This window comes from Perca fluviatilis, chromosome 10, assembly GCF_010015445.1.
Source record: "Perca fluviatilis chromosome 10, GENO_Pfluv_1.0, whole genome shotgun sequence".
Classification (NCBI taxonomy): domain Eukaryota; kingdom Metazoa; phylum Chordata; class Actinopteri; order Perciformes; family Percidae; genus Perca; species Perca fluviatilis.
Window position 1 is genome coordinate 31,835,942 of NC_053121.1, and position 27,090 is coordinate 31,863,031.

Consider the following 27,090-nt stretch of genomic DNA (forward strand, 5'->3'; position numbering starts at 1 on the left):
GTTTTTCACATCTAGCGGAAACAAAAATATTTTCATTTGTCCTCACTTACATACCACTGCATTGTATCAGAAGGACTTGTTTCACCCACATGCAAAAAACCTGTTTATGAATATGTATTGCAAGAACATCATACTTGACAAAACAGAGGTAAAGATCATTAAACATCAAAATGGAGGTCTATATTATAGAATTAGAGAAGATTTAGAGCTAACGAGACAAATACTTGTCCCTCTACAGCAGAATTCCTCTGCAATACGCAATCGTTATTTTCCAAGTAACTCAAACTAACGGACCGTGGCAGCATTTTAAAGTCAACAACCTTAAAAGCCTATTGTCAACATAGTCTCACATGTCAACACATTAGCAGTGATCTAACAGAGTTTGGCAGTCCGTTGCTTCTCTCCAGAATCTACAGCAGCTGTCATGGCCTGAAAATGGTTGTTGGGAGTGTGGACTGATACATCTGATATCAATATCAAAATAATAGTTTCAATATCACACTAGCTCGTATTAGTCATGTGTCGTACAACTGTTGAGGTGCTGCAGAACATTTTGACAATCAAGCCATATGAACATGTTAAATAAACCTGATCCTCAGTAAACTAGAAATAATCTTAATTTTAACAGTCCTATTCTTAAGTTCTTTGCTTTGTATAAAGTAAAAAAAAATTGTCACTAAAACAGATACATACTGAAAGTACTTCTTGTCTGAATTAGGCTCTGGGACTATGTTGTTTCAAGTATGTACAGTATAAGCACAGGCCTTTTCTCCTGGTTTGACATACTTATCATACAGTATATAAACACTCTTTCCTATAGAACAGAGATCTTCAACAGGGGGTCGGGGACCACTAGGGGGGGTCCTCAGAGTCAGTGCAGGGGGGCCTCCAAATTATGGTTAACTTTTGAAAGTTTTTTTCAAAAATTAAAAAGTCTTAACATGAATCCAACATATTATTAGTTAATATTAATCCCAACTGTAGCTAAGGTAGTCACTAAGGCCATCCACAGATACAGTTCATCCTAAGGATTCACTGTGCCTTAAACCTGATATATAAAATCATGCCAACAATTATCTGAATAGCTTAGTATTCTATGCAAAAAAAGTATGTATAAAGGCTTAAGCCGCCCTACAAGTTATCGTAGGCTCAGTTTAATATGCAACTTCACTTCATACAATATATGTAGGGTGTCCCTGATCCATCTCTCTTTCAGTTAAGGGGTCTTTGGCTTAAAAAACGTTGAAGACCCCTGCTATAGAAGTCTCAGTAATAGTTATGGTTACAGTTTAAAGTCGTAATATATGTGTTAGATAATCTGTGAAAATGCAGCAAATTACAAATTATCGAACACGTTCGTTGTTGTTACCTGATAGCTGAGTATTGGACTGTCTGAATAAACCGTATGTTACAATTCCATATAAAATATGACATTTTCTGGTGGTCTGCCAGCATGTCAATCAGCCTCTCTTCATGAATCAAACTTGACTGATCAATGAAGCCACAACAGCTGCCTGACAATGACTTAAATGTTGACTGAGTATCTCAAGAATGGAAACAACTGATGGGAGCCGAAGGAGCGTGACACAGAGAACAACACATCGTATGTGGTGAGAAGTGTTTTTTTTTTGGTGGCCCTGTTCAAAACAGAGTGCTTGATAGGAAGTCTGATATACCCGGAGCCTCTCTTGTTCAGCTTGTGTGGTGACATTTTATTGGATAAGGACCGGGCTCTTTGGCAGCGTGAGAGAGAGGGGGTGAGAAAAAGGAACGACAGAGCCATGACAAGAGAGGAGAAAAAAAAATCTTTAAGCACCTGTAGTAAAACACAATGCACGGTTTTGAAAACAGTAAAGGGAGGAATTTTTCTAAAATGGGCCAAGTCACGTCTTCAAGGCATCCGAGACAGAGAGATGAAAGCACAAGGGAGCAGAGGAAATGGGGGTTGAGGAGGCGTCACCTGGAGAACTGCCTGCTATTGACAGGATCCCAACCAGGCAAGACGCCCTGAAAACTGACTAAACATAGGCGCTGTGTTTTGGAGAAAGCGGAGGGTTGTTGGGGGTGGCTGCAGTTGCAGACAGCTGTTTCGAACCAGATCATCAACCTTCTCTGAGCAACAACTTGGAGCAGCCAGATGCTGTTGATATCCCAACAAAAGGTACAAGATGTTTACCCTGGAGTTTGCAAAGCTAAATATGTCATAAAGGTGATAGGTATTTGTCAGCAGGATGCACGGCCAAGATTAACAAGAGGCTCACATTAAGCTCACAGTCCAATGGAATGTAGTGATTTGCTGTTGAGCAGAGAAGGTGGGCATAGCAAGGGCCATTTCCTTTGACATTCACGGTGGTGGAGGCTCATTTACGAGCAAGAATGATGTGTTTACTGTGCTTTCAGAGCGTCGTTTTTGTTATGACTTGAGTGATAAGCATTTTCATGATAGGGTGGATGTGGTGATAACAAATGTTTACGGCTGTCTGGTGTCTATGTGGCCGTGATTCACCAACACAACAATTGAAGCCAATACCAAAAATGGTGTGGGGAGCGAACATCCGAAAAAAAAATGGGTGGGTTTAGAAAAGATAAGGCTGTTGTCATTTATGAATACGTGTGTTCACTTAGTTTACATTGTCCCAAAGCATCTACTCATATTTGCTGTAAAAAAAAAAAAAAAAACTTGCTTTAAAGAAACTCCTATCCCAACTATAAAGCATCAACCTGAATACAAAACAACATAGATATGATGATAAAGTTAGTCAGTTACAGGTATTTGAGGAATTGTTTGACGACAGAGATTTCCATTCCTCCTGTAGGTGTCAACTGATTAGCTGGAAGCACAGCGTAATGCACCACTCATAGAAAGAGCACGGGAGCTTCTCGCTTACCATGACTAATCATCTGACTGCAAAAGTTGTTCTTCACACTATGCGAGGATGAAGGCAGCAAAGGGCTTCTTCAGGAAGAAATTCGGGCCTTGATAGCTTGAGCCCTGTACTGCAAACGCTCAATGGTGTTTTTTGCCCCCAACTGCTCCTTCCAGGCAGCGCTGCGACCGCTGCCTTCAAGGCACCTAACCCTAACCTTAACCTTAACCCTAACCATAACCATAACCAGTGCCTCCCAACGGTGCCACCGTTGGGGGCAAAAAAACACAGATAAATGCTGCAAACTCCAACAGGAAAAGTAGAAAGGTGAGGGACAACCTTGACAAGGGACACAAACTTGAAAACACACCATCCTTTGCGAAAAAAATCACTGGAATAAAACAAAAAACATAAATAAAAACCAGGCTTTCAAATGTTCCCTTGGCAGCAGCACAACATGTATTTTCTCCTGTACTCGCATTCTAATTTGAGCTGGCATCAGTTTTCAAACCTTTATTTATCCAGGGAGGGTTTTGCTGAGCACGCTTGCTGTTTTTCGGCAGCGCCCTCCTTCCCATTCACACCTGGGAGCTGTAGTCATCAGTTTTTATGGATAAAAAAAGGTATTGCGCTGTCCTTCTGATACAATGCAGTGGTATCTTACCTTTGGGTGGTTTGAAACTTTAATGTGTAATCATAGCCAAATCCCATGAGGCTAACTAGCTCGCTAAAATCATAAAGTATTATTGCGTGGTTTTCATAATGGTGACAAACAACAAACAGGCAGTGAGTGAAAGAACCCAACCAGAGACAAAGAGAGGGAAGGAGAACAGAGAGTGTTTGTCATCTTTTCAAAAAGTCACAATATCATTTAATATAAAACACCTTTAAATTGAACATAATAATGAGGAATTCGTCATCGGGAGTTCCACCAATCCACTACCACTTGAACACTGCAGTCCACCTCAATGGCAGCTGACTTCAATGGTACCTCCGAGTGCACACAGAAAAGGGTTGAAACATGCATTTACTACATTGTACAAAGTTGAAAGCGAAAAACAGGAGGTCTTTTTTTGCCATTATTGGCAGAGAGTCTCTGCTGCCTCATGAGGGATCCAGAGGCAAAAGAGGGGACAGTCTTGATAGTTGGGCATGTACAGAGGTGTCCATTTGTTTCCTGGCACTTATGGATAAAGTGCCCTCCTCTCTTTTAGACCGTCAGCTGAAGGGAAAGCGGAAACTTGGTGTAAGGCAGGAAAATGACTCAACATACTTTAGATATTTAAGATAACAGTTGCTTAACTTTGACAAACAGCGGTGCGGCTCCTGTGCTGTCAAGTCTGCATACAGTGTTTTGTAGGTCTTGGCAGTAACAGATAGCTGTCTCTCTCTACACACGCTCCCCCATGTTGCTGGTAACGATCAATGAGTGGGGAAGCACAATGTCCATTTAATTTTTTTTTTTTTTTTTTTTCCAAAGCAAGCATCATTCTCCCGTAACTATGACAATCCCATAATGGTGCTGCGTTTTTGAACGTCAGACATGTCAGAAACAGACTGAAGAGATTCTTCTCTTTTGTCCATTCACACTGATGACACTTTGATAAAGATCATTTTCACCTTCGTCCCTCCCTCTGTCTGTCTCTCCCTCCCTCTCTTTTACACACACTCTCTCACACACACACACACACACACTCACACACACATACAGGCACACACACGCACGCACGCACACACACACACACACACACTCACGCTCACACTACAGATGCCATGGAGGTGACGGAGGTCACCTTATTGTCGTCTGCCCAGGGCTGCAGGTTCTGCAGGGCGTACAGGGAGGAGTTGTGCAGGCAGAGCGGATCCGGCTGCAGAGGCTGGCTCAACGTCTTCTGGAACGCTTCCTGCTGAAGCTGCAGCATCAGTCGGTTGGCCTGCTGCCTCTCGGCCTCTCTCTCCTCTGCAGTCTGTCTCCTGGGTGGATTGGGGGGGGAGACCAAAGGGGAACAGAGGAAGATATAAGACATATAATGTTAATTTTTTTCTATGTACACAAGATGTATTAATGCCGCGTACCACAGTATTGCTATGTTTGTCTTATATCCTCATAAAGAAGTAATATACCTTTCTTTTTTTAAATAGACAGGATGGTTTATATTTAAGCAGTGGTTCCCAACCTGGGTGTCCGGACCCCACAGGGGACGCAAGTTAAATCTGAGGGATTGTGAGATAATAAATGTTTTGATTTGATAAATGATTTTCCCTATTTTTTTTCCTTTTTTTTCTTGTAGATTACTGGATCATTTTACCTCCTCAAGCCAAAAACATACTTCAATTTTTTAATAAATAATATTATTTAAGACATGTTAGGGTGTATTTTTTTTTTTTTTGGCAGCTTGTCAAGGCTATCAATGTGGGCAGTCAAAAAAAACGGAAGGTCAAAACAAGAAAGAAATCGAGAAAGAAAGCAGCACAGTTATACGTGGCTCACGGGATTTGCAAATGAATCCTGTTCATTTGCACCTGTGCCAGTTATTTGAGCTTCAGGCTAAATGTCAGCTGATCAGGATGAGTGACAGGTGTTGGTGAGGGCACGAGACTAACGGAGGAGCAGGAGGAGGAGGAGGAGGAGGAGGAGGAGGAGGAGGAGGAGGAGGAGGTGGTACAGGACACTTCCTGCCTCAAGGTGAAATGTTACATCTGTTTTCTTTTTCAGAACAGCATATGTTAACAGTAACATACATCCTGTACATTGTTGCTGATACCAACAAATGTTACTGTAACATGCTGGTTTTGAAAAGTAGCAGATGGGTGTTTTCCTGAAACTGTGTGTTTACAACGTTGAGTGGTTTTCATGGTACAGTTGCAGTGTTTAAGTTGGAAAGTATCCAGAGAGACTCACTCACACCAGGTGAACTTTTAGTGATCGGCATACTTTGAGTCTGCAAGAATATAGAATTAAACAAAGTGAGAGAAAATAAATGCAGGAAAGGAGTTCATTAAGAAGTTGTGAATCGTTAACAAGTTCCAAATTTAGCTCCCATTGTGATTGAGAGTAGATAAAATGCAGCTTTTCTTCATAATTGGTTGCTTCTCCTGAGTTAGATTTTCCTGATAGATGTTTGTACTGTAATTAGGACATTTACTCCTCTGTGTGTGTGTGTGTGAGAGTGTGTGTGTGTGTGTGTTTGTGTGCTAATATCAGCCAAGAACTCTGAACGGTCCTTATCAGCAACACTGATTAAGCCACAATAATACAAGGCTATTTTGAAATGATGGTGGTGTTATTAATAATACAAACCATGATAAAAAAAACAACAACTACAAAACACAAAGGGCAGGTAGAAATCGCAGGCGGAAACGCACCTCTAAAACACTCTTTCATGCACACCAACCTCCATCCATTAGCCACACATTATTGTTAACAGCATTATCATAATCTGATTCCCTGGCTGTTGATTTGATCATCCTCTTGTTACTAGCGTAGTCGTCACGCAAAGACATCCCTCATGCTCATCCAGGTGCACACTACAGGGAAATAGCATAAATCTCAGCAAAACTAGGAAATCAGAAAAACGAGTTAAGCCTATTCCCTTGTTCCTTGTGACATGCCATTTAGTCTTGGATTTAGTTCGGTGGTTTTTATTTCAAGCAAAATTCCTTTTTATTACATCTTTTAGTGAAAAAGATGGCTTGGTCTTTTACTGCTGCAGGATGTGATTGTCGGAATTCTTTCCAATAAATGCAACATTTTAAAAGGGATCATCAATCCAAATTTCAATATTATATATTTGTTTGGAACAAATAAGCCAATAAACTAAGTCATAAATATTAACAAGCCCCAAAAAAGTGTTTTAAGTGTATTCTATGTGTATTAAATTCAAAGCTCATTCTAAAAAGCTTTTAGGATCGATTAAACATTAAAACCCTAAAAGGTCATTTAGCTGTTTGTAATATGCTTATGAAATATGTGTCCTGTCCCTTTAACTATGGGCAGGGCTTCATAATGTGATTTCCTACTCATTTACTTCCAAATGGCTATAAACAACAGTTAGAAATGAAGTGAATGAGTGTGTGTGTGTGTGTGTGTGTGTGTGTGTGTGTGTGTGTGTGTGTGTGTGTGTGTGTGTGTGTGTGTGTGTGTGTGTCTGTGTGTGTGTGTGTGTGTGTGTGTGTGTGTGTGTGTTTTCTGTCTATGGACTTGGCAGTCAATTCCTCCTGTGAGTGATTCAGTATTGCTTTGGACAGCAGGTTTCTAAAAGGCCTTTCAGGAGGCTCACGAGTAATTGTGCTTGGTCAAGTGAACTGGCCTCGACTGGCAGCTAAGATAAGCAAAATAGGTGTTGTGTTGTACGACGCCTTGAATGCCTCAGCTGCGGGACATTTTACTCGTGTTTAAAATAAAACACTGGTAAGCATTTTGGACCCAAGAGCAAAACACAGACACATTCAGTGCTGTTGATTTATGGCACAAGAAAGATTGGATGAAGGAGTGGCTCTTCTGAGTGAATATCCTGCCCTCATAAAGACAAACGGCTTCTGAAAAATCCACCACGGCCTCTTTGTTTTGCTTAAGTAGATCACGAGGGGCGGAAGATATGAGCAAAATATGGCACGTAGAAGAGAGAATTATGATGCCTTTCACTTCCCTATTCTCTACTTTCACACCGGTAAAGGAGATTGAATTGCATTAGATAACACTTTAAGTGAAGGAGCACCCCGCTGAAATCTTACCGCCATTTTGTCCGTCTGTTCTGAAACCAGGTCTTGACTTGTGCATCTGTCATCTTCAGGGCCTTGGCCAAGGTGGCGCGCTCAGCCGATGCCAGGTACTTCTGCCGATGGAAACGTTTCTCCAGTTCGCAGATCTGAACTCGGCTGAAGGAGGTGCGAGGCTTTTTCCTCTTGGGCGGCGTCCGGTTCTGGTAAGGGTGGCCGATACGACGGGTCACGGAGAAGGGTGAGAGGGAAGCTGAAAAAGGCCCAAAAAAAAAAGGTTTTATTTGATTTTGTTTAATGATTTCTAAGCAATTGGTGGATTGCTTTGAACATCATGCAAGTCAGCTTTAAAAACGTCCATTTTAGCATTAGCAATGATGAGGTTATTTTAGTTTTTTTTAGTTCATTTCTAAACTTGATCTGTGTTTCTGAAATATAAACTTATTTCCCTTGAGGTTTTGTTTGCCTACGTTCATGAAACACAATTTTGTTTTTCCAGTCCTTGGTTAGATAAAATTATTGTCCATTTTGTCTTAACTCTGGAAAAGCCAGTGTTGTTTGGGGAGTCTAAGAGAAGGCCCAGAAGCTGCCAAGAAGATCAAGAAGATAAATGCAATTACAGCTAATATTGCCCTGCCAGATTTTGAAAACCAAACAGCACACTGGTTTGTACAGAAAGGAAGTCCAAGGAGAAGTCACAAAGAGACATTTAGAAAGTTCAGGCTGCATCAGTTCCAAAAACAATTAATGAAAATATATTGCTTAAAACTGGCAAAAAAAGGGGTCTCCAACAGTTAAATAATAGCAAAAAGACCAGTACAAATCAAGATTTAATCTACGACTTCATTTTCACAGACGAAGACAGAAAAAGTTCAATAAATCGCACTCAAGGGATGCACCTAAAAATCAGCTGTGACACAGATGGGTGAGGTATGGAAGGTGGTTGGTTGGGGGGAGGGGGGTGACTCACCTTGGCAAGCCCCCTTTGGAAAAGGATAGTCTGCTAGAAGGCCATTGCCGTCTCGCAGGTGAGCGAGCTCGGGGTAATAGCATTTGGCTAATGTCTCCATAGTGCTCCAGACAGGGACCCTGCCGATGTCTCCCTTGGGGAGAGGACAGAGGGACCCGGCAGACCCCGGCCCCCCTGTGGCCTCTCCAGCTCGGCTCTCCTCTGCCTGCTCCCCTAAAGGAAATGGTGACACAGTGAGGTCCCACATCTGGAGCACAGCAGCAGCAGCCGCTGTGCGGGCGCCAACGCATAGCAGCTAATCACATGAAGGAAGTCTGAATGGTGAACAGTCTACTTTAATGTCATTTACTGCTAGTCTCTTAATGTTAGCATTTCGAAAGGTTCATGCTCCAAAATTACATATCTGCCATTTAGAAAAATATGTTACAACTAGCAGGGTTACAAAGATAAATCAAGCACATACTGGTCAGCCAATCAGAATCAATTGGCAATGTTATGTCAATGAAGGTTAAAATATGATCGAATAACCGCTATCATAATAATAACAACCTACATAAAACAACTAGCAATCTAATTATTATTCACAGTCCTTCAAGCTAGCACAGTACAATTTTGGACAGTAACATTTTTTTATATTGTTTTAAGAATTTTTGCCATCAGATCAATAAGATTCAAATATATTCATTTTTTTTTTGCACAAAACATCTTCCATACATCTTCCATACTAAACATTAAGCATTTGTCATTAAAACTCCTAACAACAATATTAGGATTGATCATGCAAAAGTATACAAATTCATACATAGTCATCTTTTTTTGCAGAATAGAATGCCTGTATTCTTAAGAAATGTATGTTGAATTTGATGTAATGATTATTGATTATTCTTTAAACAAATTATATATATATATATATATATATATATATATATATATATATATATGTATTGTAGTATATTTATTAACCTGACAGTTTTGTGTCTTCCCAACTGCTTTGTTATTGTGTCTCTTTAAAAATACAAATTGCACCCTGCCACTGTATGAGCCATTGTATTTTACTTCTGTCTGTGCTTCACTGCCTGGTGGTTCAATTTCACATATTACTGTATCTGGGTATTAATAACAACTTATCTCCTGCATCATAAAATATCTATGAATCCTGTCTATTTTGTCAGCCATGGGTAAACAGAAGATCGACAAATGTAATGAGATCGTTTTTGGCCATAGATCCACTCCCTAGCCACATTCTCATTTTGAGGCAGAATGGAAATCATCGACAGAATATAAAAAAACAAACCATTTCTGTCTCTTTCTCTTTCTCTTTTCTCTCTTTTTTTTTTTTTCCTTTCTCTCTCTCTTCTCTCCCTCTCTCCCTCTCTCCCTCTCTCCCTCTCTCCTTCTTTTCTCTCTCTCTCTCTCTCTCTCTCTGTATCTCTGTGTCATTCCTCCCCAGCAAGCTGTTTTGCCTCCTGTCTTACAGGGTGTTCATTTGTTTTTGTTTTGTCAGAAAAGCTCACCAGAAGCCAAAATGAATATGAAAACATCTGCATAGGTGTCCCCCGAGGGCCACGTGCTGCTGCTCGCAGAGTTTCAGCGACCTGAAAAATTCATTTGCCACACAGACGATGACAATTTGAACGGAAAATGGAACATGAAGCTATTATGCGCTCGGCAGTCGTTTCCAGGGAACTGCCGACGTCCCCTGATGGTGCTGAACACGAGTGGCAAATTGAGGCGTACGCAAGCAAATGATTTGTAAATAAAGACAAATGGCTGCAATGTGCTGTTACAGTAGGTCACATAAAGTTAACATTACCTGAGTGTACATTAGCAATGCAATTGTAGTGCCTGAAATGAAAACTCACTACCTTGTATTGTGTTTGGTGCTGGATTTATAGCGTCCATGCATGTCTTCTTTTTCTTCCTCTCATTATTATTTTTAATCTCTTATGGTAATATGCCTATTATATTATTATCAGGTTTCACATTATGTGTTGCTCTGGTGCTCAATAATAGTAAACATGGTAATGCTATCCCTCTAATATTCCTTTCGGGACTTGGACAGGCATCTGTGGTATTTAATCATGAGTTTATAGTTTCCCATGATGTATCTAATATTTCTATAAGGTCCTCACAGCAGACTGTAGCACCTCTGTGGCCCTAAATAGTGAGTTTATAGTGACCGTATTGCACTTCATAGTATATTTTTAAATCTCATATGATTCCCAGTCTTATTCCTATGGTGACCTTTCCATGGTGTTTCAAATATGTACATTTAAACATTGAAATTGTCCATTTTTCTTGGCGTCTTGTTGCCCCAAACTTTGTGCAGCCTTACGGGTCACAAGCTGATAGCGAACAGGCCTGTTGTTGCTCCCAGCGGCAGGTCTGGCTAAATAATACTGCATTAGATGGCTATTTCAGGCCATCTGTGAGCTAACTAATGGACCAGGCACATACAAGCATATTCAGAGGCAACCCAAGTGGAACTTAACATGCAGCAGGAGCCTTCAAACCTGCCAACTGCAGAAAAGCTTTGCTTCACAGCAGGCAAAATGCTGAGAAATATATACGATACAGTGATGCTACTGCATCAGTCAAGTTTGATGTCTTTTGTCTGACGGTGGTCCGATTAGGAATCAGCTATGCCTTCAGATGTATTCGTTATTGTTAGGGCTGTAAGCTATTTAGGACAAGACATGTTGTAAAGTGTGAGCTTGTGGCTGGTTTTAATAAACCAACATCAAATTAAAAGACTGTCCCTGCCTAACTGCCTCAATCCCAATGAAATTACATGAATTAAAATACCCCATAATATTCCTGAAATCTATTGCATTCAAATATGTTCATTGTGTTTTATATTACATATAAAGTAGGCTACATATTATTATTATAGCCTATATAATATACATAGCTTATTATTATTACTAGTATTACTATTATTATTATTATTATTATTATTAGCCTATTATTATTATCAGTATAATAATAAATAATACATTAATAGTATAATTTATGGTCTATAATAACATTATTACATGAAAGGTACAAGGCAATATGAAAAATCTCTCAAAATGAGACCCAAAAAAAAGTCTACATGTAGGCCTAAATATTAAAGACAGCTAATTGTAGCTCATGGAACACGGCCGTCGTTTTCTATGACACAGTACTGCTGTAGAGATTCAAAATCCCACGAGACAAAACGTGATTGTGGTAAAAAAAAAAAGAGCAAAATGTTACATTTACCGTTTTCTGAATCCTTTAAAATCCAAAGTTAGTTGGATATTTTGACTATGAGAAGAATAATTAGCCAGTAGCATTAGTTGAGCATTATTTGAGCAGCCTGGAACACAGCCGAACTGTTAAGGCAGCGATGGTGTCAAGGTGGAAAAACCTTGATATGCCACCGAGCCACATCCGACCATTTATTATGATCAGAAAGAGAGAAAATATTGGTCCCATAAGTAAATAAAAGAAAGAAAAACAAACAAATTGCAAAACGATTTGACTTTTTCTTTCTCCTTCGAATGAAAAAAAGGAAATGGGTGAGAATACTAAATCTGCTGCCTGGGTAATACAATTTAGCATAAGCATATCAAAAATGAAATGCTACCATGGAGGATATGTTTCCCATAATAAAACCACCTATACTTAATAACACTTCTCGGTGACAGCGCCTCCCTTCCCCACTGCGGATATTACCTTTGTAGCAATCTAATAAATATATCCGTGAAGGATTCTAAAGGGGATATTGAAATATAACATGAACATATATTGCTATTTATTACACTATACGGGACAAGAGGCAGGGACACTGTCTTCTGTCACACAGAGAAGCTGGACAACGTGGAAACGCGAGGACAGGAGCGGAGATGAAGTCATATTTTTCTGCTCTGCTGCCATTAACACCCAGAAAGAGATTTATTGCAGAAAAAAAAGGGTTTAATTATGTTTTTTATCGGTGCTACGTGGCCTATAGAGCCACAGATGCTGTATTAGGGCTCTGTTTATTGGCAAGATGCTCAAACGGTGCACATTATTTTCTATTCTTTTTCCTACTATTATCATTATAATAATTAGAACAGTGCGGGTTATTTGATTTGATTATTGGATTAGTGTTTGCCCATTGTATATTTGCTCGTATGAATTTACACTGTCCACATATAATTTGACAGGATATATTGTGCTGTATAAAACTTAGAGAACATGTGATCCAATTTATTACAGCTATTATTGACTAAATTAGCTAATTATAGCCTCGTTTCTTTTTTACAACAGATATGTTACTATTGTTTTGTTGCGTTATTTCTTTAACAAATTTTTGTTTTATTTTTTTTTATGTCATAAAAATCGTCGCCGAGCGCTGATCAGGCTTAAATAAAAACAAATGTTAAATTAAGTAAAATCCAGTCACTTTTATTTATTTTTTTATTTTTTTACCGGAATGGCCCAATGGCCCTAATAATAATAATAATAATAATAATAATAATAATAATAATAATAATAATAACAAAAATAATATTTACAATAATGAGAACGTCACTTGCGATTTTGGGATAGAATAATAAGAAAAATATGCCTAATGAAAATGAAATCATTTGCCCAGAAGCCCTTGAGTAAATACAGAGAGGAGTTGGTTATCAACACTCTTATTTTTAGAGTCAAAAATAAATCAAATAAATTCCTCTAGCCCCAAACTTAATCATTTGCGTCAGTCTGATACAACTTCTCGTGATTTATAACGTGAATTTAGGCCACAAGGACGCGCGCCAGGGGTAAAAAAAAACGAGAGACGTCCATCGTGCAATTGAACAGGTTTCGTTTACATCCCATGCACAAAGCTGGCATGGCTGCCAGAGCTGGAAGCCTTTGGCAAAATGGTTAGCTGTTTAGGCTGCACGGGGCCGGTTTTCTCCTCCGATTTCAACTTGAAACGCCAGAGAGAAAGAAACGGAGAGAGAGAGAGAGAGAGAGAGAGAGAGAGAGAGAGAGAGAGAGAGAGAGAGATTTGAAATGATGTTGTGCCCACCAGGACAGATGATAGTCCGTTTGATTTACGGCATTTATAGGAAACAGAGCAGGCCTAATCTGGATCTCTCTCTCTCTCTCTCTCTCTCTGTGTGTGTGTGTGTGTGTGTGTGTGTGTGTGTGTGTGTGTGTGTGTGTGTGTGTGTGTGTGTGTGTGTGTGTGTGTGTGTGTGTGTGTGTGTAGCTGCTGCTGATCTTTGGCTGATCAATACAGTGGAAAGATATAAGCTGCGAAATAATTACAGCGACACAAAGCTGAGAGAAATTAAACGAGAGGCCCTCGGTGACTATGAGTAGAAGTGATAAGCCTATTTACACTGTATCTTTTTGCAGTTGACATATCGTCCCCCAGTATTTAATAATTAATCAGGTAGAAAGAACGGAATAGTGAATATTTAATGGGTGGAGAGGTGGGGGGTGCGCAAATCCATGATGTTCTTCATTTTCATCTTCATAAGGATGAGGTCATGAGATACAGACCAGTGGAGCCACCCTCTCCTAAAACTAAATTAATAAAGAGATAATAATATAAAGTCTGACTACCAGAAAACGTAATCCTTCCCTTAAAAAAGGGAATTATTCTTTTAAATTGTATCTGGCATGTTATTGTTATAGATCTTTTTTTTATTATTATAATTTACTTTTACAAAGACAAAAATAATGGCTAATTTAACATCTGGCCAAGGGAAGCAGATAATTAGCAGTTTGGCTAACACTGCTACATTATTAGTTCTGTTGATCAGTGTGCATTGTCCTTGCCAAAATAAACAATAGGTAGCCTAATGGAAGCCTCTCTTTGACTTAAATAGAAAACGGGATTATTATTTTTTTTTACATATAAAATACAAAAGCATACGAATAATAGGCTAAGAGTGCATGAAATGTTGCAAGTATGACTATTTGAAGCTAAAATAAAACGTTATCATGTCATGTGGAAGCAAATAATGAATTAATACCTATTCATGTTAAATATGTTTGTTTGCTTATGCACCATCCACCAAGGCAAATTCCACATAAGTGTAATTTATTGTGGCAATCAAACCTTTTCTGATTATGTAACGCAGACGACAGTAGAAATAATGGCTTGTAAAAAGAAAAAGAAAATGATCTTAGTTTCTTAATTCATATTTATTGTAAGGAAGACATTATTTGGGCTATTTGTCATGTTTTTGTCTTTAGCATATATAAAATTAAATCTATTTAGTTTAAAAAATAAACTCAAAATGTATCTGCAGTCTACAAAGCTGGAATATTGCTGCGTCATGGCATTTATTAATTGCAGCAGGGCAAAGGGAAATCAACTTTTAGAAGGAGCTACACATTATTGAGGCATTTCATTTAATTTGCCTAATATGTATCTGTAGGCCTATAGTATAAAGAGGCAAACACTGTGAATGTATAAAACTAATACTAATACTAGCCTCATAATAACAATAAATGTGCAAACTGTTATGATCCACTGTTAGACTGTAACCTGCCATATGGTATTACTATTATGACTCATCTTCCTGCTTTCTCAATTGGCTCGCATGCGAGAAAAAAAAAATCATTCATCCCCATGTGAAGACGGGGAACGTCGTTATCCGTCATGCGCTGTAAATGGAGAGTGATGGTCCAATACTGATTCATCAGCATGTCCATGTCAATTTCTCCTCTCGTTTATCAGGCTGCCCTTCCAGCATAATAAAACTGACTCTGTGTGTGCATATACGATTCGTTATAGATTACAACCTAACGATGAAATCAGCTCCCCTCTGCCGAGTTATTAGCCCCAGTTTATCCGGCACACTTCATAGTCCAGGGCCAGTTTTTAACATAAATTTCAGAAGATTCACAACTAACACCTGTAATGCCGTGAGGAAAATATACAATAAATACAACTACTCTGCGCCGGAGTCTTTGGGCTCATTTATGACGGTGTGGAATGCAGGTGAAGGTGCATAAAGCTGTAAATCATATCATCTTTTGGCCTATAATGGGAAACACAAATCAGACTACATGTGTTGCGGGATTACGAGGAAACTCTATTTTACCTGTCAATTTGTCCTTTGCAAACCTCCTACTGCTCTCCATCCACGGGAAGGTGAAGTTTGCCGCATTCCCCATGCCCATCCCGGGTACCGAGGCGATGCCGGGTCCGATGCATGGCGGATGTGCCGAAGGGGGCGGATGAGGTGCAGCAGCGGCGGGCGGCGGCGGAGGCGGCATGGGTCTGTGGGCCGGCACCCTGATCACCCCTCCCCCCTTTTTTTCGCGTGGTCGGGGGGGGGGCCGGCCGCCGCGAGAGGGGGGGGGTCCGGGGGGGGGGGGGGGGGGGGGGGGGGGGGGGGGGGGGGGGGGGGGGGTGGGGTGTTTTTTGGTGGGGGCGCCGCCCGAGTTCACGTTAACGTTTGTGTGTTTACGGGCGGTTTGGGTTGGGGGGGGGGGGGGGCGGGCGCGCCGCCCCCCCCGCCGGGGGGGCGGGGGGGTTGGTGTTTGTTGTGTTTTTTGTTGCGGGGGGGGGGGGGGGGGTGGGGGGGGGGGGGGGGGGGGCGTTGGGCCGGGCCGCGGGGGTGGGGTGGTTTTGGCTGGTTTGGTGGTTTTTTGTTTGGTTGGTGGGTGTGGGTTTTTGTTTGTTTGTGCTGTTTCTTTTCCCCCCTTTTTTTCCTTTTTTTTTTTTTTTTTTTTTTTTTTGTTTTTTTTTTTTTTTTTTTTTTTTTTTTTTTTTTTTTTTTTTTTTTTTTTTTTTTTTTTTTTTTTTTTTTTTTTTTCTTTTGATGTGTTTTTTTTTTGTGTGTGTGGTTTTTTTTTTTTTTTTTTTTTTGCTCTCCCCCCCCCCCCCCTTCTTTCCCAACGTGTCCAGCGCTTTCCAAAATCTTGCCATTATTTCTGTCCAGCAATGGGATCGGGTGTTCCCTAAATTAAATGCCTATCCATCGGGCTAAGAAAAAGCGTATCCATCTTTAACTGCGTGTTCTTTCCCAGTGAACTAGACACACTGCAGCCTAACAACAACAACAACAACAACAAAACAGCTGAAGATGGTTATCCCGAATACTTACAGACAAAAATCCGTGATTTTTGGGGGGGTAGTCAGTTCTCTGGAGAGGCTTGATGCGCTTTGTTCGCCTACTCTGGCAGAGACGATCCATACACATAGGGCATGACAGGATACCCAAGCTCCTCGCATCAAAATAAAGCCATTGACAAAACAAACCAAACCCAAAGAGGCGAAAACGAAGCGCTGACTTCGCAGGCGTGGATATTAATTGGAGGTGAGAGCGAAAGATGGCTCTGTTGTGTTGAATGGTGAAGTGCGTTTCAGCAGGTGAGACAACCCTCTGCGTAAAAGCTGCCATTCGGCCAAACCTCGGCTCCCTCCCTCACTTACTCTCTCCCTCCCACCCTTACTCCCTCCTCCTCGGTAGGGCAATTGTTTGGCTCGGATGTCTTAAAGAGGCCGCAGCTTTCTGCAGCTTTATTGGTATTAAACGGGAGGCTGTGTGCCTTTTAGTGGTGCTGAAGATTTGGTCAAGCGGTTTCCAAACATTTTCCCGTATACGCGTCAAAAATTCTCAATCTTACGGAGTTTGGTCTAATTTTCAATATATCATTTTTTAGTTTAACATTTACAGTAACAAAAATAGGCTACTTCTCTCCTCACGTCAGAAAAGATAGATTTGTAGGCTGTTTTAGGCTATTTATTAATTGTTGAATATTTATTTTATACTATTTATTGTGTCTTTAGAAATCTGTCACTGTATATGCTTAGTTCATTTTGATATTTTTGTGTAGACTACATCTTTTCTCTGAGACTCTTCATAATAACTTTGCTCTTGTGTGTAATCCCAAAGTGATGCAATGTATCATAGCCTTAACATCAAGGCCCTTTTTTTGGGAACTCTGCCACCTGAGAAGACCCCTGCTGCTGCCTGCTGCTGCATATTTTGGTACAGAACCTGACAGCAGGTGAGCACTTTTGTTTACAAGGAAGCAATGAAACACGGGTGCATTGTTGTGCTCGCTGTCTGTGCAATTAAACCGGACACATATTCACCCATGGACTCATGTAACTCGTCCAAGGACCCCTAGAGTTTCCCGGAACACTAGTTTAGGAACCACCAATATTGGGATCAGTGAACACGGAGCGAATATAAAAGGAAATGGCAAGTTGCAGATCATGCTGCAGAACGGGTCTGAATGGTATCCCCTTATTGTTAACGGCAGGTTATATCAGTACACTGTGTCCTACAAGATACAACAATATAGTGGACCAGATTTATGTGTGGGAGAGAAAGAGAGAAAGCCACTGAAGCAATAATCTGTTGCACACAGTGAAGCCATAAATCCACTGATATTGACGGGAAGTGTGCAGACTACAGGCCTTATTTAAAGGCACTGATAGGCCCATTCCAGCGTACATTATCACAAAGTAATGAAATGTAAACCAACCGTAAGCGATAGGCTATTATATAGCATATAGGAAACAACATGCAGACCCAGGGGTAGAATGAAGGATTTACATACCAAATGAAGAGAAGATAGATAGATAGATAGATAGATAGATAGATAGATAGATAGATAGATAGATAGATAGATAGATAGATAGATAGATAGATAGATAGATAGATAGATAGATAGATAGATAGACAGCAGCTGGAGTCACATCATGAAGCCAAATGTGTTGCTGATTTGCACAAATTATTTAACCTTTCTCCGCCCGAAGCGACGACGCGGATCGCCAGGGTCTCAATTCAATAAAAATGAAAAATGGCTCACAATAAAACCGCGACACGGGGAAAAACGAATTTAATATATCACCGTTTTATTACGCACTTATTTCACTTTCCGTGCGAATAAAGATATCTCTCAACTGCACAAGGTGGCTAGAGGGAAGCATAAAAATCAATTGTGTGAATTCAAGGCCATATCAATAACGTTGCGGGGACGAGAACAGTGCGAGTGTAGCTGCTATTAGGCCTGTTTATATTTGCGCGTTACAATAAAATGAATTGGGACGAGAGGATGCACTGAGCCGCTGATCAGCTTACTGACAAGGTAATTGGTCGTTTATGCAAAACCGGGGAGATCTATGGGCCGGATGGCGGAAAATAATGTTTGAGGGCATCTTTCAGACACATCTCTCTCCCTGCTGGTGATGTCAGCAGCACGGCTGTGATGTCTGATTGGGCGCCACCTTTAGTGCCACAAACCAAGTTATACAGCTACACCAACACAGGGGTTCCCAAACTTGACCACGTCTGTCATATCAATACATGCTATTTCTAAGTGTTGGCTGGCTCCTATATTCCGTTACACTGTATTTATGAATTAATTTGATGTTTTTCTAATTATGTTTAGTTCTTTAAACCATGTATTGCCTTCATTTGACACTTTTCTCTTGTTTTACTGTGCAGGTTGGATTCCATGTGCATGTTACTGTTATAATATAAGCCAATTTTCCTTGTATAGGCCTATCCAGGCCTATACTGCAGCCGGATTTGAATACTAGCATGCTGTTGCTTTTTACACTTTTTAGGATTCATCTGGCTTGTATTATTATTTGTATGTAGGGGGTTCCCAAAACATTTATATTTCAGAGAAGACCCACAAGCAAGTGTTCACATGTTAGGCCATTTGATGGCTGCCTTTATTAATGGAAGATTGATGATGTTTTTTTCCCCCAAGTAGCCTACACTCTCCCCTCTTCCCCTATACATTCTTTAACCATGCCAACATTTGGTCTGTGAGAACAGTGTAATTATCTTCAGTAGGTACACTCTTCCCTGACAAACACTGAATCATATTGTGCAGGTTTATGATACTAATTTGTAACTGTGACAGCAGTAAAAGTAGCCTAATATATCTTCCTTTTGCCAACTCAACCTTAATGTGAAAGACCTCACATTTATCAAGCCAAAGACAAACTAGTTTTTGTTATTAATATTTTTTTTTTAATTCGTTTTTTTTGCTGTGGGTTATTTATTAGATTTGACCAAATTAAGAAACTTGACCGATGACCAAAAAGAGACAAATATATACTGTATATATATATCTGTGAGAACACAAAATATTTTATATATAATATTATGATATTCTTGAGACAATTGTCATAGATTTATACTGAGGATTTGAAACCTTTGTTGGATGGCATCTAATTTTTATTATATTTCCTAAAGACCCATGCGATTTTTTTGGTAGAAACTGAAAATAATCCTTATAACTCACATGTTGAGAAGCAGGGCATTTAACTGAAATTTCAACCCCTATAGCTAAAACCTTTCCATTAGGTGGTTCACGTCCTGTTTATATGGCAGTGCCCTGCGTGAGGCTCTTCGCCTGCATGTTGAACAAAATGGTTAAACTGTAAACCTGGAATCATCAGGAGCAATATCCCAGCTCTCTTTATTGAGCCTGACAACCAGAGCTTACCCAACGAGACACCAAGTGTCGTGTTTCATTATTCTCGACAATTCAGGCCATTCACTGTGATTAGTTCCCACGAGCATGCTGTTATAATGAAGCATGAGGGAATTAAAATGATTTTAAAAAAGTTATCTGATTTCTAATGTGCAGTTTGGGACTCTTCAGACTGATATGTCACCTTTAACTCTCTTAAATGTCTCATCATAGGATCGGTTTTCAGTTTACACTTGGATTTCTACACACGTCTGAGCAGAACAAAAATACTTACTACGTGATTCTGTGTCTTCATTAAAGCAACAAAGGAACCACTCCTATTCAACCATTAAAAAAAGTGGTAAATGTCTTCTTTTGATCACTAGATAGAGCTCAAAAAGAGAATTCAGCAAAATAATGTTCAGACTAAATGTATCTATATGTCTTTTAAACCCAACTGTCCACATCTTTCTCCATTTCTTAGATCTGACTTGTCATTGCGCAAAGAGAAACACTGTTTCTGAGTATAATGAGATTTGTTTGTATGAACTGCTCATGGTCCCTGTTTTCTCTAAATGCTTGTCGAAGTATCTTAATTTGGATACTTTTGCCCTATTATTATACATCTCTCTATCTGCTGCTGCATTTGACTCAGTTTTCCCATTAGGATCAGTACAATTTTATCTAATAATCTATAGCTGCAAAACATAAGGGCATTTACTTTATTGTTATTTTTTAAATAAAGATCCCTGACTTATTATGGGCTGCCACTAAAACTAGTTATGAAATAGGCCAATACGAGGTCTACCTATAGCTTTTAAATGCAAATGTGACATGATGCTGTGCAGGATTGTAATCAGCAATTCTACTAATGCAATAAAACCCCATTGCCAATTAAGGTATACCCCCTCACACACACACACACACACACACACACACACACACACACACACACACACACACACACACACACACACCTTCTCCCTCTCCCTCTCCCTCTCTCCCTCTCCCTCTCCCTCCCTCTCCCTCTCCCTCTCCCTCTCCCCTCAATATGAAAGCCCCTCGCTGACTTTACCCAAAGGCGTTGTCTATGGTTGCCGGCTGTGCGTGATGAATCGTTATCTCCAGGCTATGCTGCTCGTCTGGGTAATAAAGTACCAGCAAAGCGGAGACAAAAGGAATTTGTCACAGTTGCCTCCCCGATATATTAGCAACCTACCGGTCGGTTTAGCTTTCCTTTGGGGGACCAGGGGCCTACACACCAAATTACAAACGAACAGAAAAAATAGGAAGCAAAAAAAAAGGGAAAGGGTCTCCAGAAATGTTATAGATTAGAAGCAGCAAAAAGGGGCAGCAAATGGAAATACGCAAGTTAACTACAATTACCTCAAAATTGCACTTAAGTACTTGAGTCAAGTGCTTTACAGTATTACAGTTATGAAGACCATTAAGCCTGTTTATGCTGCTGCTGATGTTGTTAATATTGTTAGATGTTGTTTTGTGTCATTAGATTGTGTAAAGCCTGTTTGTTATTGGTCATTGGGGTTTTTCCACAGTTCATCGTGGAAGACACTTCCTTGGACTTGGTGTTCACTAATTGTTTCTGTAAAGAGAAATGGTGAGGGGAAACAAACTTGCATGCAAGCATTTATTTCCAATTGATGTGGACAATGATGTGATGCTGTTCTTGATGCAAAAATCAACCTGTTTTCAGTTTAATGAATGTTATTATTTTCGCATTTTTCACTTTAAAAGTGTGGTTGCAAAAAAGATTTGGCCTGGATATGCTCACTGATAGGCCTACAACACACAACAGGGAACCAACTGACATTTAATCCAGAAATGATTGATGTGTATTGTATGCATGGTTAAACTCCTTCACTCCTTTACATGCTGTCACCTGGTTGTATCTAAAGTTGTTTCCAAATTCTGTGTAGAAAAAGCAAAAGGCACTTAGGGCATCTGATAATGGATGTCTAGCCGCTAAATTGTCCGATAACGGATGCATTTAAACTGACAACTGAAATAATCCCAGACCTGGGGAGGGAGAAGGAACTGCCTCTGAAACCAAGGATGTCGGAGATTAGTGTGACGAAGTCTGCCATCCTCCTCCCTCCTCCCTCCTCCCTCCCAGGCCCTGTTTGGCTCTCTGCTGCTATTAGCTTGAATTTCAGAATTTACACCCAGAAAAAAACAGGGTTCAATGGCTGTTTGACTTTTAAACGCCAGAAAACATGAAATTAGAAAGCTAATGTGCTTCTCAAATACTTCTTTTTACTTTTTATTACTCGTTTATTTATCCTTTAACATTCTGGCTAGTCAGGGTCGTAGACTGGATTTTAGCAATACTGAGGCCCATATTTTATTTCTTCACTTAACTGTTGAATTAATGGTTTAGTTATGTCATCTGAAAAGTTTATCAACCAATCAATATGAAGGGCTACATGCTAAATGACTAAAAATAGTGGACAAGAAAATTTGCCCATGTGTTAATCTTTTGACGTGAAACTTACTCCGAAACTTACTCCTTATGTTATGTGAGTGTTGTCCTTTGAGAGCGAAGAGTCAAATTCCTTGTTTGTTTACGCAAACCTGGCCAATAAAGCTGATTCTGATTCCGATTCTGATTCTGATTCTTGTTGAAATGCCCATGATTCCGAGAGAAAATACCACTGACCTCAGTATCCTCAATGATAGCTACATCCTTGAGTCTATTACCAAGCATTCTTATAACAATATCATATAATAATGGGATTTTTGTTTAGCATGAACGTGTTCTCCACAACAAGTCGCCCAAACCATACGAAAATATAGCTCGTGTATTTCTAGCCCACTAATGTTACCCACTAACCCGACTCCACCAGATGGATTGCTTCGCATTTGCTCGGCATATCCATCTGGGAACTTTCCGTTAGTGAACTTTTGGGAAGGGGCGAAAATACTGGTTAGCTGATTGGAGAAACCATCTGTCTATCACCACCTATGTTTGTAATAGACGGGCCAAATCAACCAATCAGATCAAACTCTTGCCGAAACCAGTCGGGAGAAGAGCAAAAACATCTTTTCCTCCGAGAAAAGCCTCCAGTGACGTTTTTTGCTCTTCTTTCAATGAAGGAATACTTTCTAATTCGGATAAAACTTTCGCGATAGCTACGCTCATCTCATCCGTGGAAGCTGCCATGTTGTTTAGACTGTCACTTCTTGTTGCGTCACACCTAAACCCGCCTCAAAACCAACGCTGATAGGTCGGTCGTTTGGCGAATGGCTCCAAATTTTCTCTATCTCATGATGCCAGACTGATCTGCAAGTGGAAAACTGGAGCTCGCGAGATCAGGACGGTCTCACAAGGCTAACTACCCACAGGACCATTAAATAAATTAGCGCCCCTAGCAGTGGCGAGAAATACGACCCGCAGGAGTGTTTTCCATCCTCATATCTAAACCATATGACTTAGCGTCGTCAACGTTGGGTTAGGTTTAGGCACCCAAACTACTTAGTTAGGTTTACAGAAAGATTTTGGTTTGGGTTGGACGCTAATTCACTTCCGGTTACGCACGTTACCGTGACGTAGCTCCAAAAGTAAAAAAAAAAAACCTCACTATTTACTTTAATTTTTAAAAAGGACATACACACATCCAAGTATCCTGGGTGAAAGTCCTGTGTTGGTTTGATCCATCCACCACCCGACCTTCCTCCTTATACAGAATTTGGTGTTCTTATACTTCTTCACCTAACTTTCTGATTTGCTCCTGGCCACTAGAGGGTGCTGCCACTATGAGTGTAAATATGAGTCGCAATCGCTGCTTGAATAGATGACTTATGTGGGTATTTTTTGGGGGGAGGACAGTCCATTGAATTCTTGACCAGCTTAAACCACCTATGTCGTAGAACCATGGTGGTATAATCACTACCGAGGTAGTCTCGCTTTGCCAGACCTGCCTTCACCAGCGCTGCGGAGGAGGGTCTGGCTAGTCCAAACAGCATTCCAGGATGGGAGAAAAACGTGCTCTGGTTTACTGGCATTTTTAAACCCATCACAATCGGGAAGGAACTTGTTTTGGTGGAACGTGTACGTTCAAACGTTGTTTTACCGGTACTCGTGCAACAGAAAACAATCAGATTGGACAGATAGTCTAGCTAGCTGTCTGGATTTACCCTGCAGAGATCTGAGGAGCAGTTAACCATAGTCCTCATGAATCCACCGGAGTTTAAAATTCCAACACAAAGAAAGCGGAAGGAAACTGACATCGGCGAAAAGACATGCATCCAGCGGAAATTTCCTGCGCCACCGGAAGTGGAACTTTGTGGATATAGACTACTACCAAGGTAGTCTCGCTTTGCCAGACCTTCCTCCACAGCGCTGTGGAGGAGGGTCTGGCTTGCCCACACAGCATTCCAGGATATGAGAAAATCATGCTCTGGTTTATTGGTATTGCTTTAAACCAATCACAGTCGTTTTGGGCGGCACTAAATGCCATACGGAGCCACGGTTGTTTTGGTGGAACGTGTACGTTCAAAGGTTTTAGTTGTGCAACAGAAAACTCAGATTGGTAATTGTAAACAGACATAAGTAAATCTCTTGTGGCACAACATACACCCATTTGTTTATTCTCAAAGACTTCTACAACCCTGATGAGGGCGGAGTAACCAAAGACATTTAAGGAAATAAACATAAGAGAGAATACTCCTGTGTATTTCATTGGTCTTGAGCATGTCTTGTGTCTCAACAAGTTTGCACCTTGCTGTTTGCATGTTATTATAACAGTCAGGTCATTTAAGGCCCATTTGGTGGTTCTGAACATTTGATAACAACGTAGAAATTTGGACTTATTTTTACAAAAGACTTGTTTGACTCAGTGTAGACTCTGGATTATGGGCGTTCAGACGTTAACCAAAAGACGTCACCAAAACCATACTAACCTTAAAGTAATTGAACCTGAAATTAATGTCAAAAAATGGACTCACATAAACAGGCGTGTTGGCATTTTAGACAAAAATATCAAAATATAGTGTTTTCTTTTTTATAGTGGATGTTATAATTTTTTTTTTTAAACTTGTTACTGGTAGTGTCTTGTTATGGCATAAAATAACTAAACCACTTATTTAAATGTGAAAATAATTCCTTTCAACACTAAAATTCAACATTAAAATATTATTTTATTTTATATAGTATTATTACTGTTCATTGTAAACATCCAGTACATATTGTAGAGTGTCTTAACCTTGACCTAGTTTATTTACTGTTGTTGCAACATGTGGTGCATTCACTTTTGTTTTCACTTCCAAAAAATATACATTAAGATATGTCGTAAGCCTAGTAGCTTATTTACAGCCTTTCTGACATCTGCTTGCACTGATGAACTCTGATGTCACAACATCCTTAATATTCAATAAACAACTTACAATATTATACACCACGCCCCCTTTCACTGAGGGACAAAAATGTGGAAAAGCTAAAAAAAAAAGACTAAAAAAATTGTGACTCTCCTTTAATTGAACATGTTACACGGCTTCTTCATGCTTCCAACCCCGAGACTGTGAAACCTCTTTTCTTGAGAGTGTACAACAACCAGAGTTCTGTGATGGAAGAAGCATCCCCTTATTGCACCCTCCAGGATCTTTTTTTTTTCCTCAGAGTGTTGGGTTGTGGTACACAAGCCCATAAAGAACCATTCTGCATCGTGGAACCCTTTTTATTGAGAGTGTAGAATTACAATATTCTGCATTTGGAGGGTTCAGTCCTTGACTCTTCGCCTGCCTCAGGGGAAAACCTGGCGCCTCCTGCCCGGATCAGACGACTCGAAACTGGACGGAGTGGAAAAGAGGAGAGGGGGGTTGGGGAGGGGGACTGAAAACAGTGAAAAAAGAGAGGAGAAATCGCTGAAATGCAGGCTTGGGACTGATGGAGGGATGTCATGTTGCTGCACCGAGCGTTACAGCCAGGCCCCATGAAAGAAAAACAGGTAGCCTCATTTTTGTTTTGTAAAAATATTGATCTGACGATGACGATGATTATTATAATCGTTGTTATTATTATTGCTGTTATTATTACCGTTGCTGTTGTTGTTATTATTATTGTTGTTATTCAGACTTAATCCACCTATGGGTAAAAATATAAATAGTGTTTCATCGCTAACTTTTCCCCTTGTGAGTTCAGTCTTTTTATTTGGGGGGGGGGGGGAATCGACGCAAAAAGGTAAAATAAAACCCGTCATTTCATTACCCGACGCCAGATTTCTCGACTTTATCTTTTTCCACTTTTCCTTTTAAATGCAAACCGATTCATTTTGCTCTTCCCAGCTGTTTGCCTCAGATACACCTATCGATTAGACATCAGTTAGATTCCTAGCCAGGGCTTTATTGAGTAAGTTGGTGAACCTTAAAGTGAATTACAGGAACTGCTCTGCCCCTCCGGTGAACTATTTAGTTGAATCTAATTTACTTTGATAAAGACCATCTATTTTATTTACTCTGATCGCCATTTTCATCGGGGGTTTATTGTGAGACTGTGAGGGCAGAGAATGTGGAGGATTTTGAGAGAGGAGAGGAGATTGGGATCACTGATTCATTTAGCTTCTTTTGCAGAATTAAACTGACGACTGTCAATGGAATGTCATTTCTTGGTTAGAAATACACATTATTGTTATTATTATTACTGTTGTTGTTGTTATTATTATTATTATTATTAGAATTGTTCTTATTACAATCGTTGTTATTAGTATAATTGATATTATTATCCCTAAAATTAGCAGATAGGCCTCTGAATTCTAACTAATTTAGCAACAGATGCTAAGTCAATTATGTCTGCAATAAAGCCATTCATATTTTCTCAATACTCTGAATAATATCACCACACTAGCATTTATATATTTTAATGTGCATTTCTATTTCGTCTACAGGAGTCACGCATCACGACAATCAACCATTTGGTCCAGAGCTGCTCAACTGCTGCAAGATGCATCACTGCAAAGAAAATGTTGATTATTTGGGGGGAACGTCAGACTAATCCTGCTTTTTATAATACATCTAAATACACTGTAGGTCGACCAAGGAAATAGGGTATTTTCTGTCTCCCATAATCATAACATTAATATGCAATGGGATAATGCGAATTTTGGCATGTATGTTTTG

At 40.0% G+C, this 27,090-nt stretch overlaps 1 protein-coding gene across 3 annotated transcripts; it reads right to left on the reverse strand.

Moving 5' to 3' along the window:
* Positions 1-3,706: 3,706 nt before the first annotated feature.
* tlx2 (T cell leukemia homeobox 2) lies at positions 3,707-15,816 on the reverse strand. 3 transcript variants are annotated; one of them, XM_039812680.1, is made up of 6 exons: positions 15,615-15,816; positions 8,557-8,769; positions 7,602-7,839; positions 4,661-4,841; positions 4,171-4,279; positions 3,707-4,089 (listed from the first exon to the last, which is right to left on the reverse strand). In XM_039812680.1, the coding sequence occupies exons 1-5, from the start codon at positions 15,787-15,789 to the stop codon at positions 4,202-4,204; spliced, it is 885 nt and encodes a 294-aa protein (XP_039668614.1). In that variant the 5' UTR covers positions 15,790-15,816; the 3' UTR covers positions 3,707-4,089; positions 4,171-4,201. The 3 variants fall into 3 exon arrangements, with proteins under 3 accessions (XP_039668614.1, XP_039668616.1, XP_039668615.1); XM_039812682.1 differs by lacking the exon at positions 8,557-8,769; XM_039812681.1 differs by lacking the exon at positions 4,171-4,279.
* Between the last annotated feature and the right edge of the window lie 11,274 nt (positions 15,817-27,090).

Excerpts from the sequence above, each read along its gene's own strand:
- tlx2 (XM_039812680.1), bottom strand. The coding sequence starts at position 15,789 with ATGCCGCCTCCGCCGCCGCCCGCCGCTGCTGCACCTCATCCGCCCCCT. Across the intron at positions 8,770-15,614 it reads TGCAAAGGACAAATTGACAG|GGGAGCAGGCAGAGGAGAGC; the intron begins GTAAAATAGAGT and ends CATTTCCTTTAG. Across the intron at positions 7,840-8,556 it reads TCCAAAGGGGGCTTGCCAAG|CTTCCCTCTCACCCTTCTCC; the intron begins GTGAGTCACCCC and ends GGCCTTTTTCAG.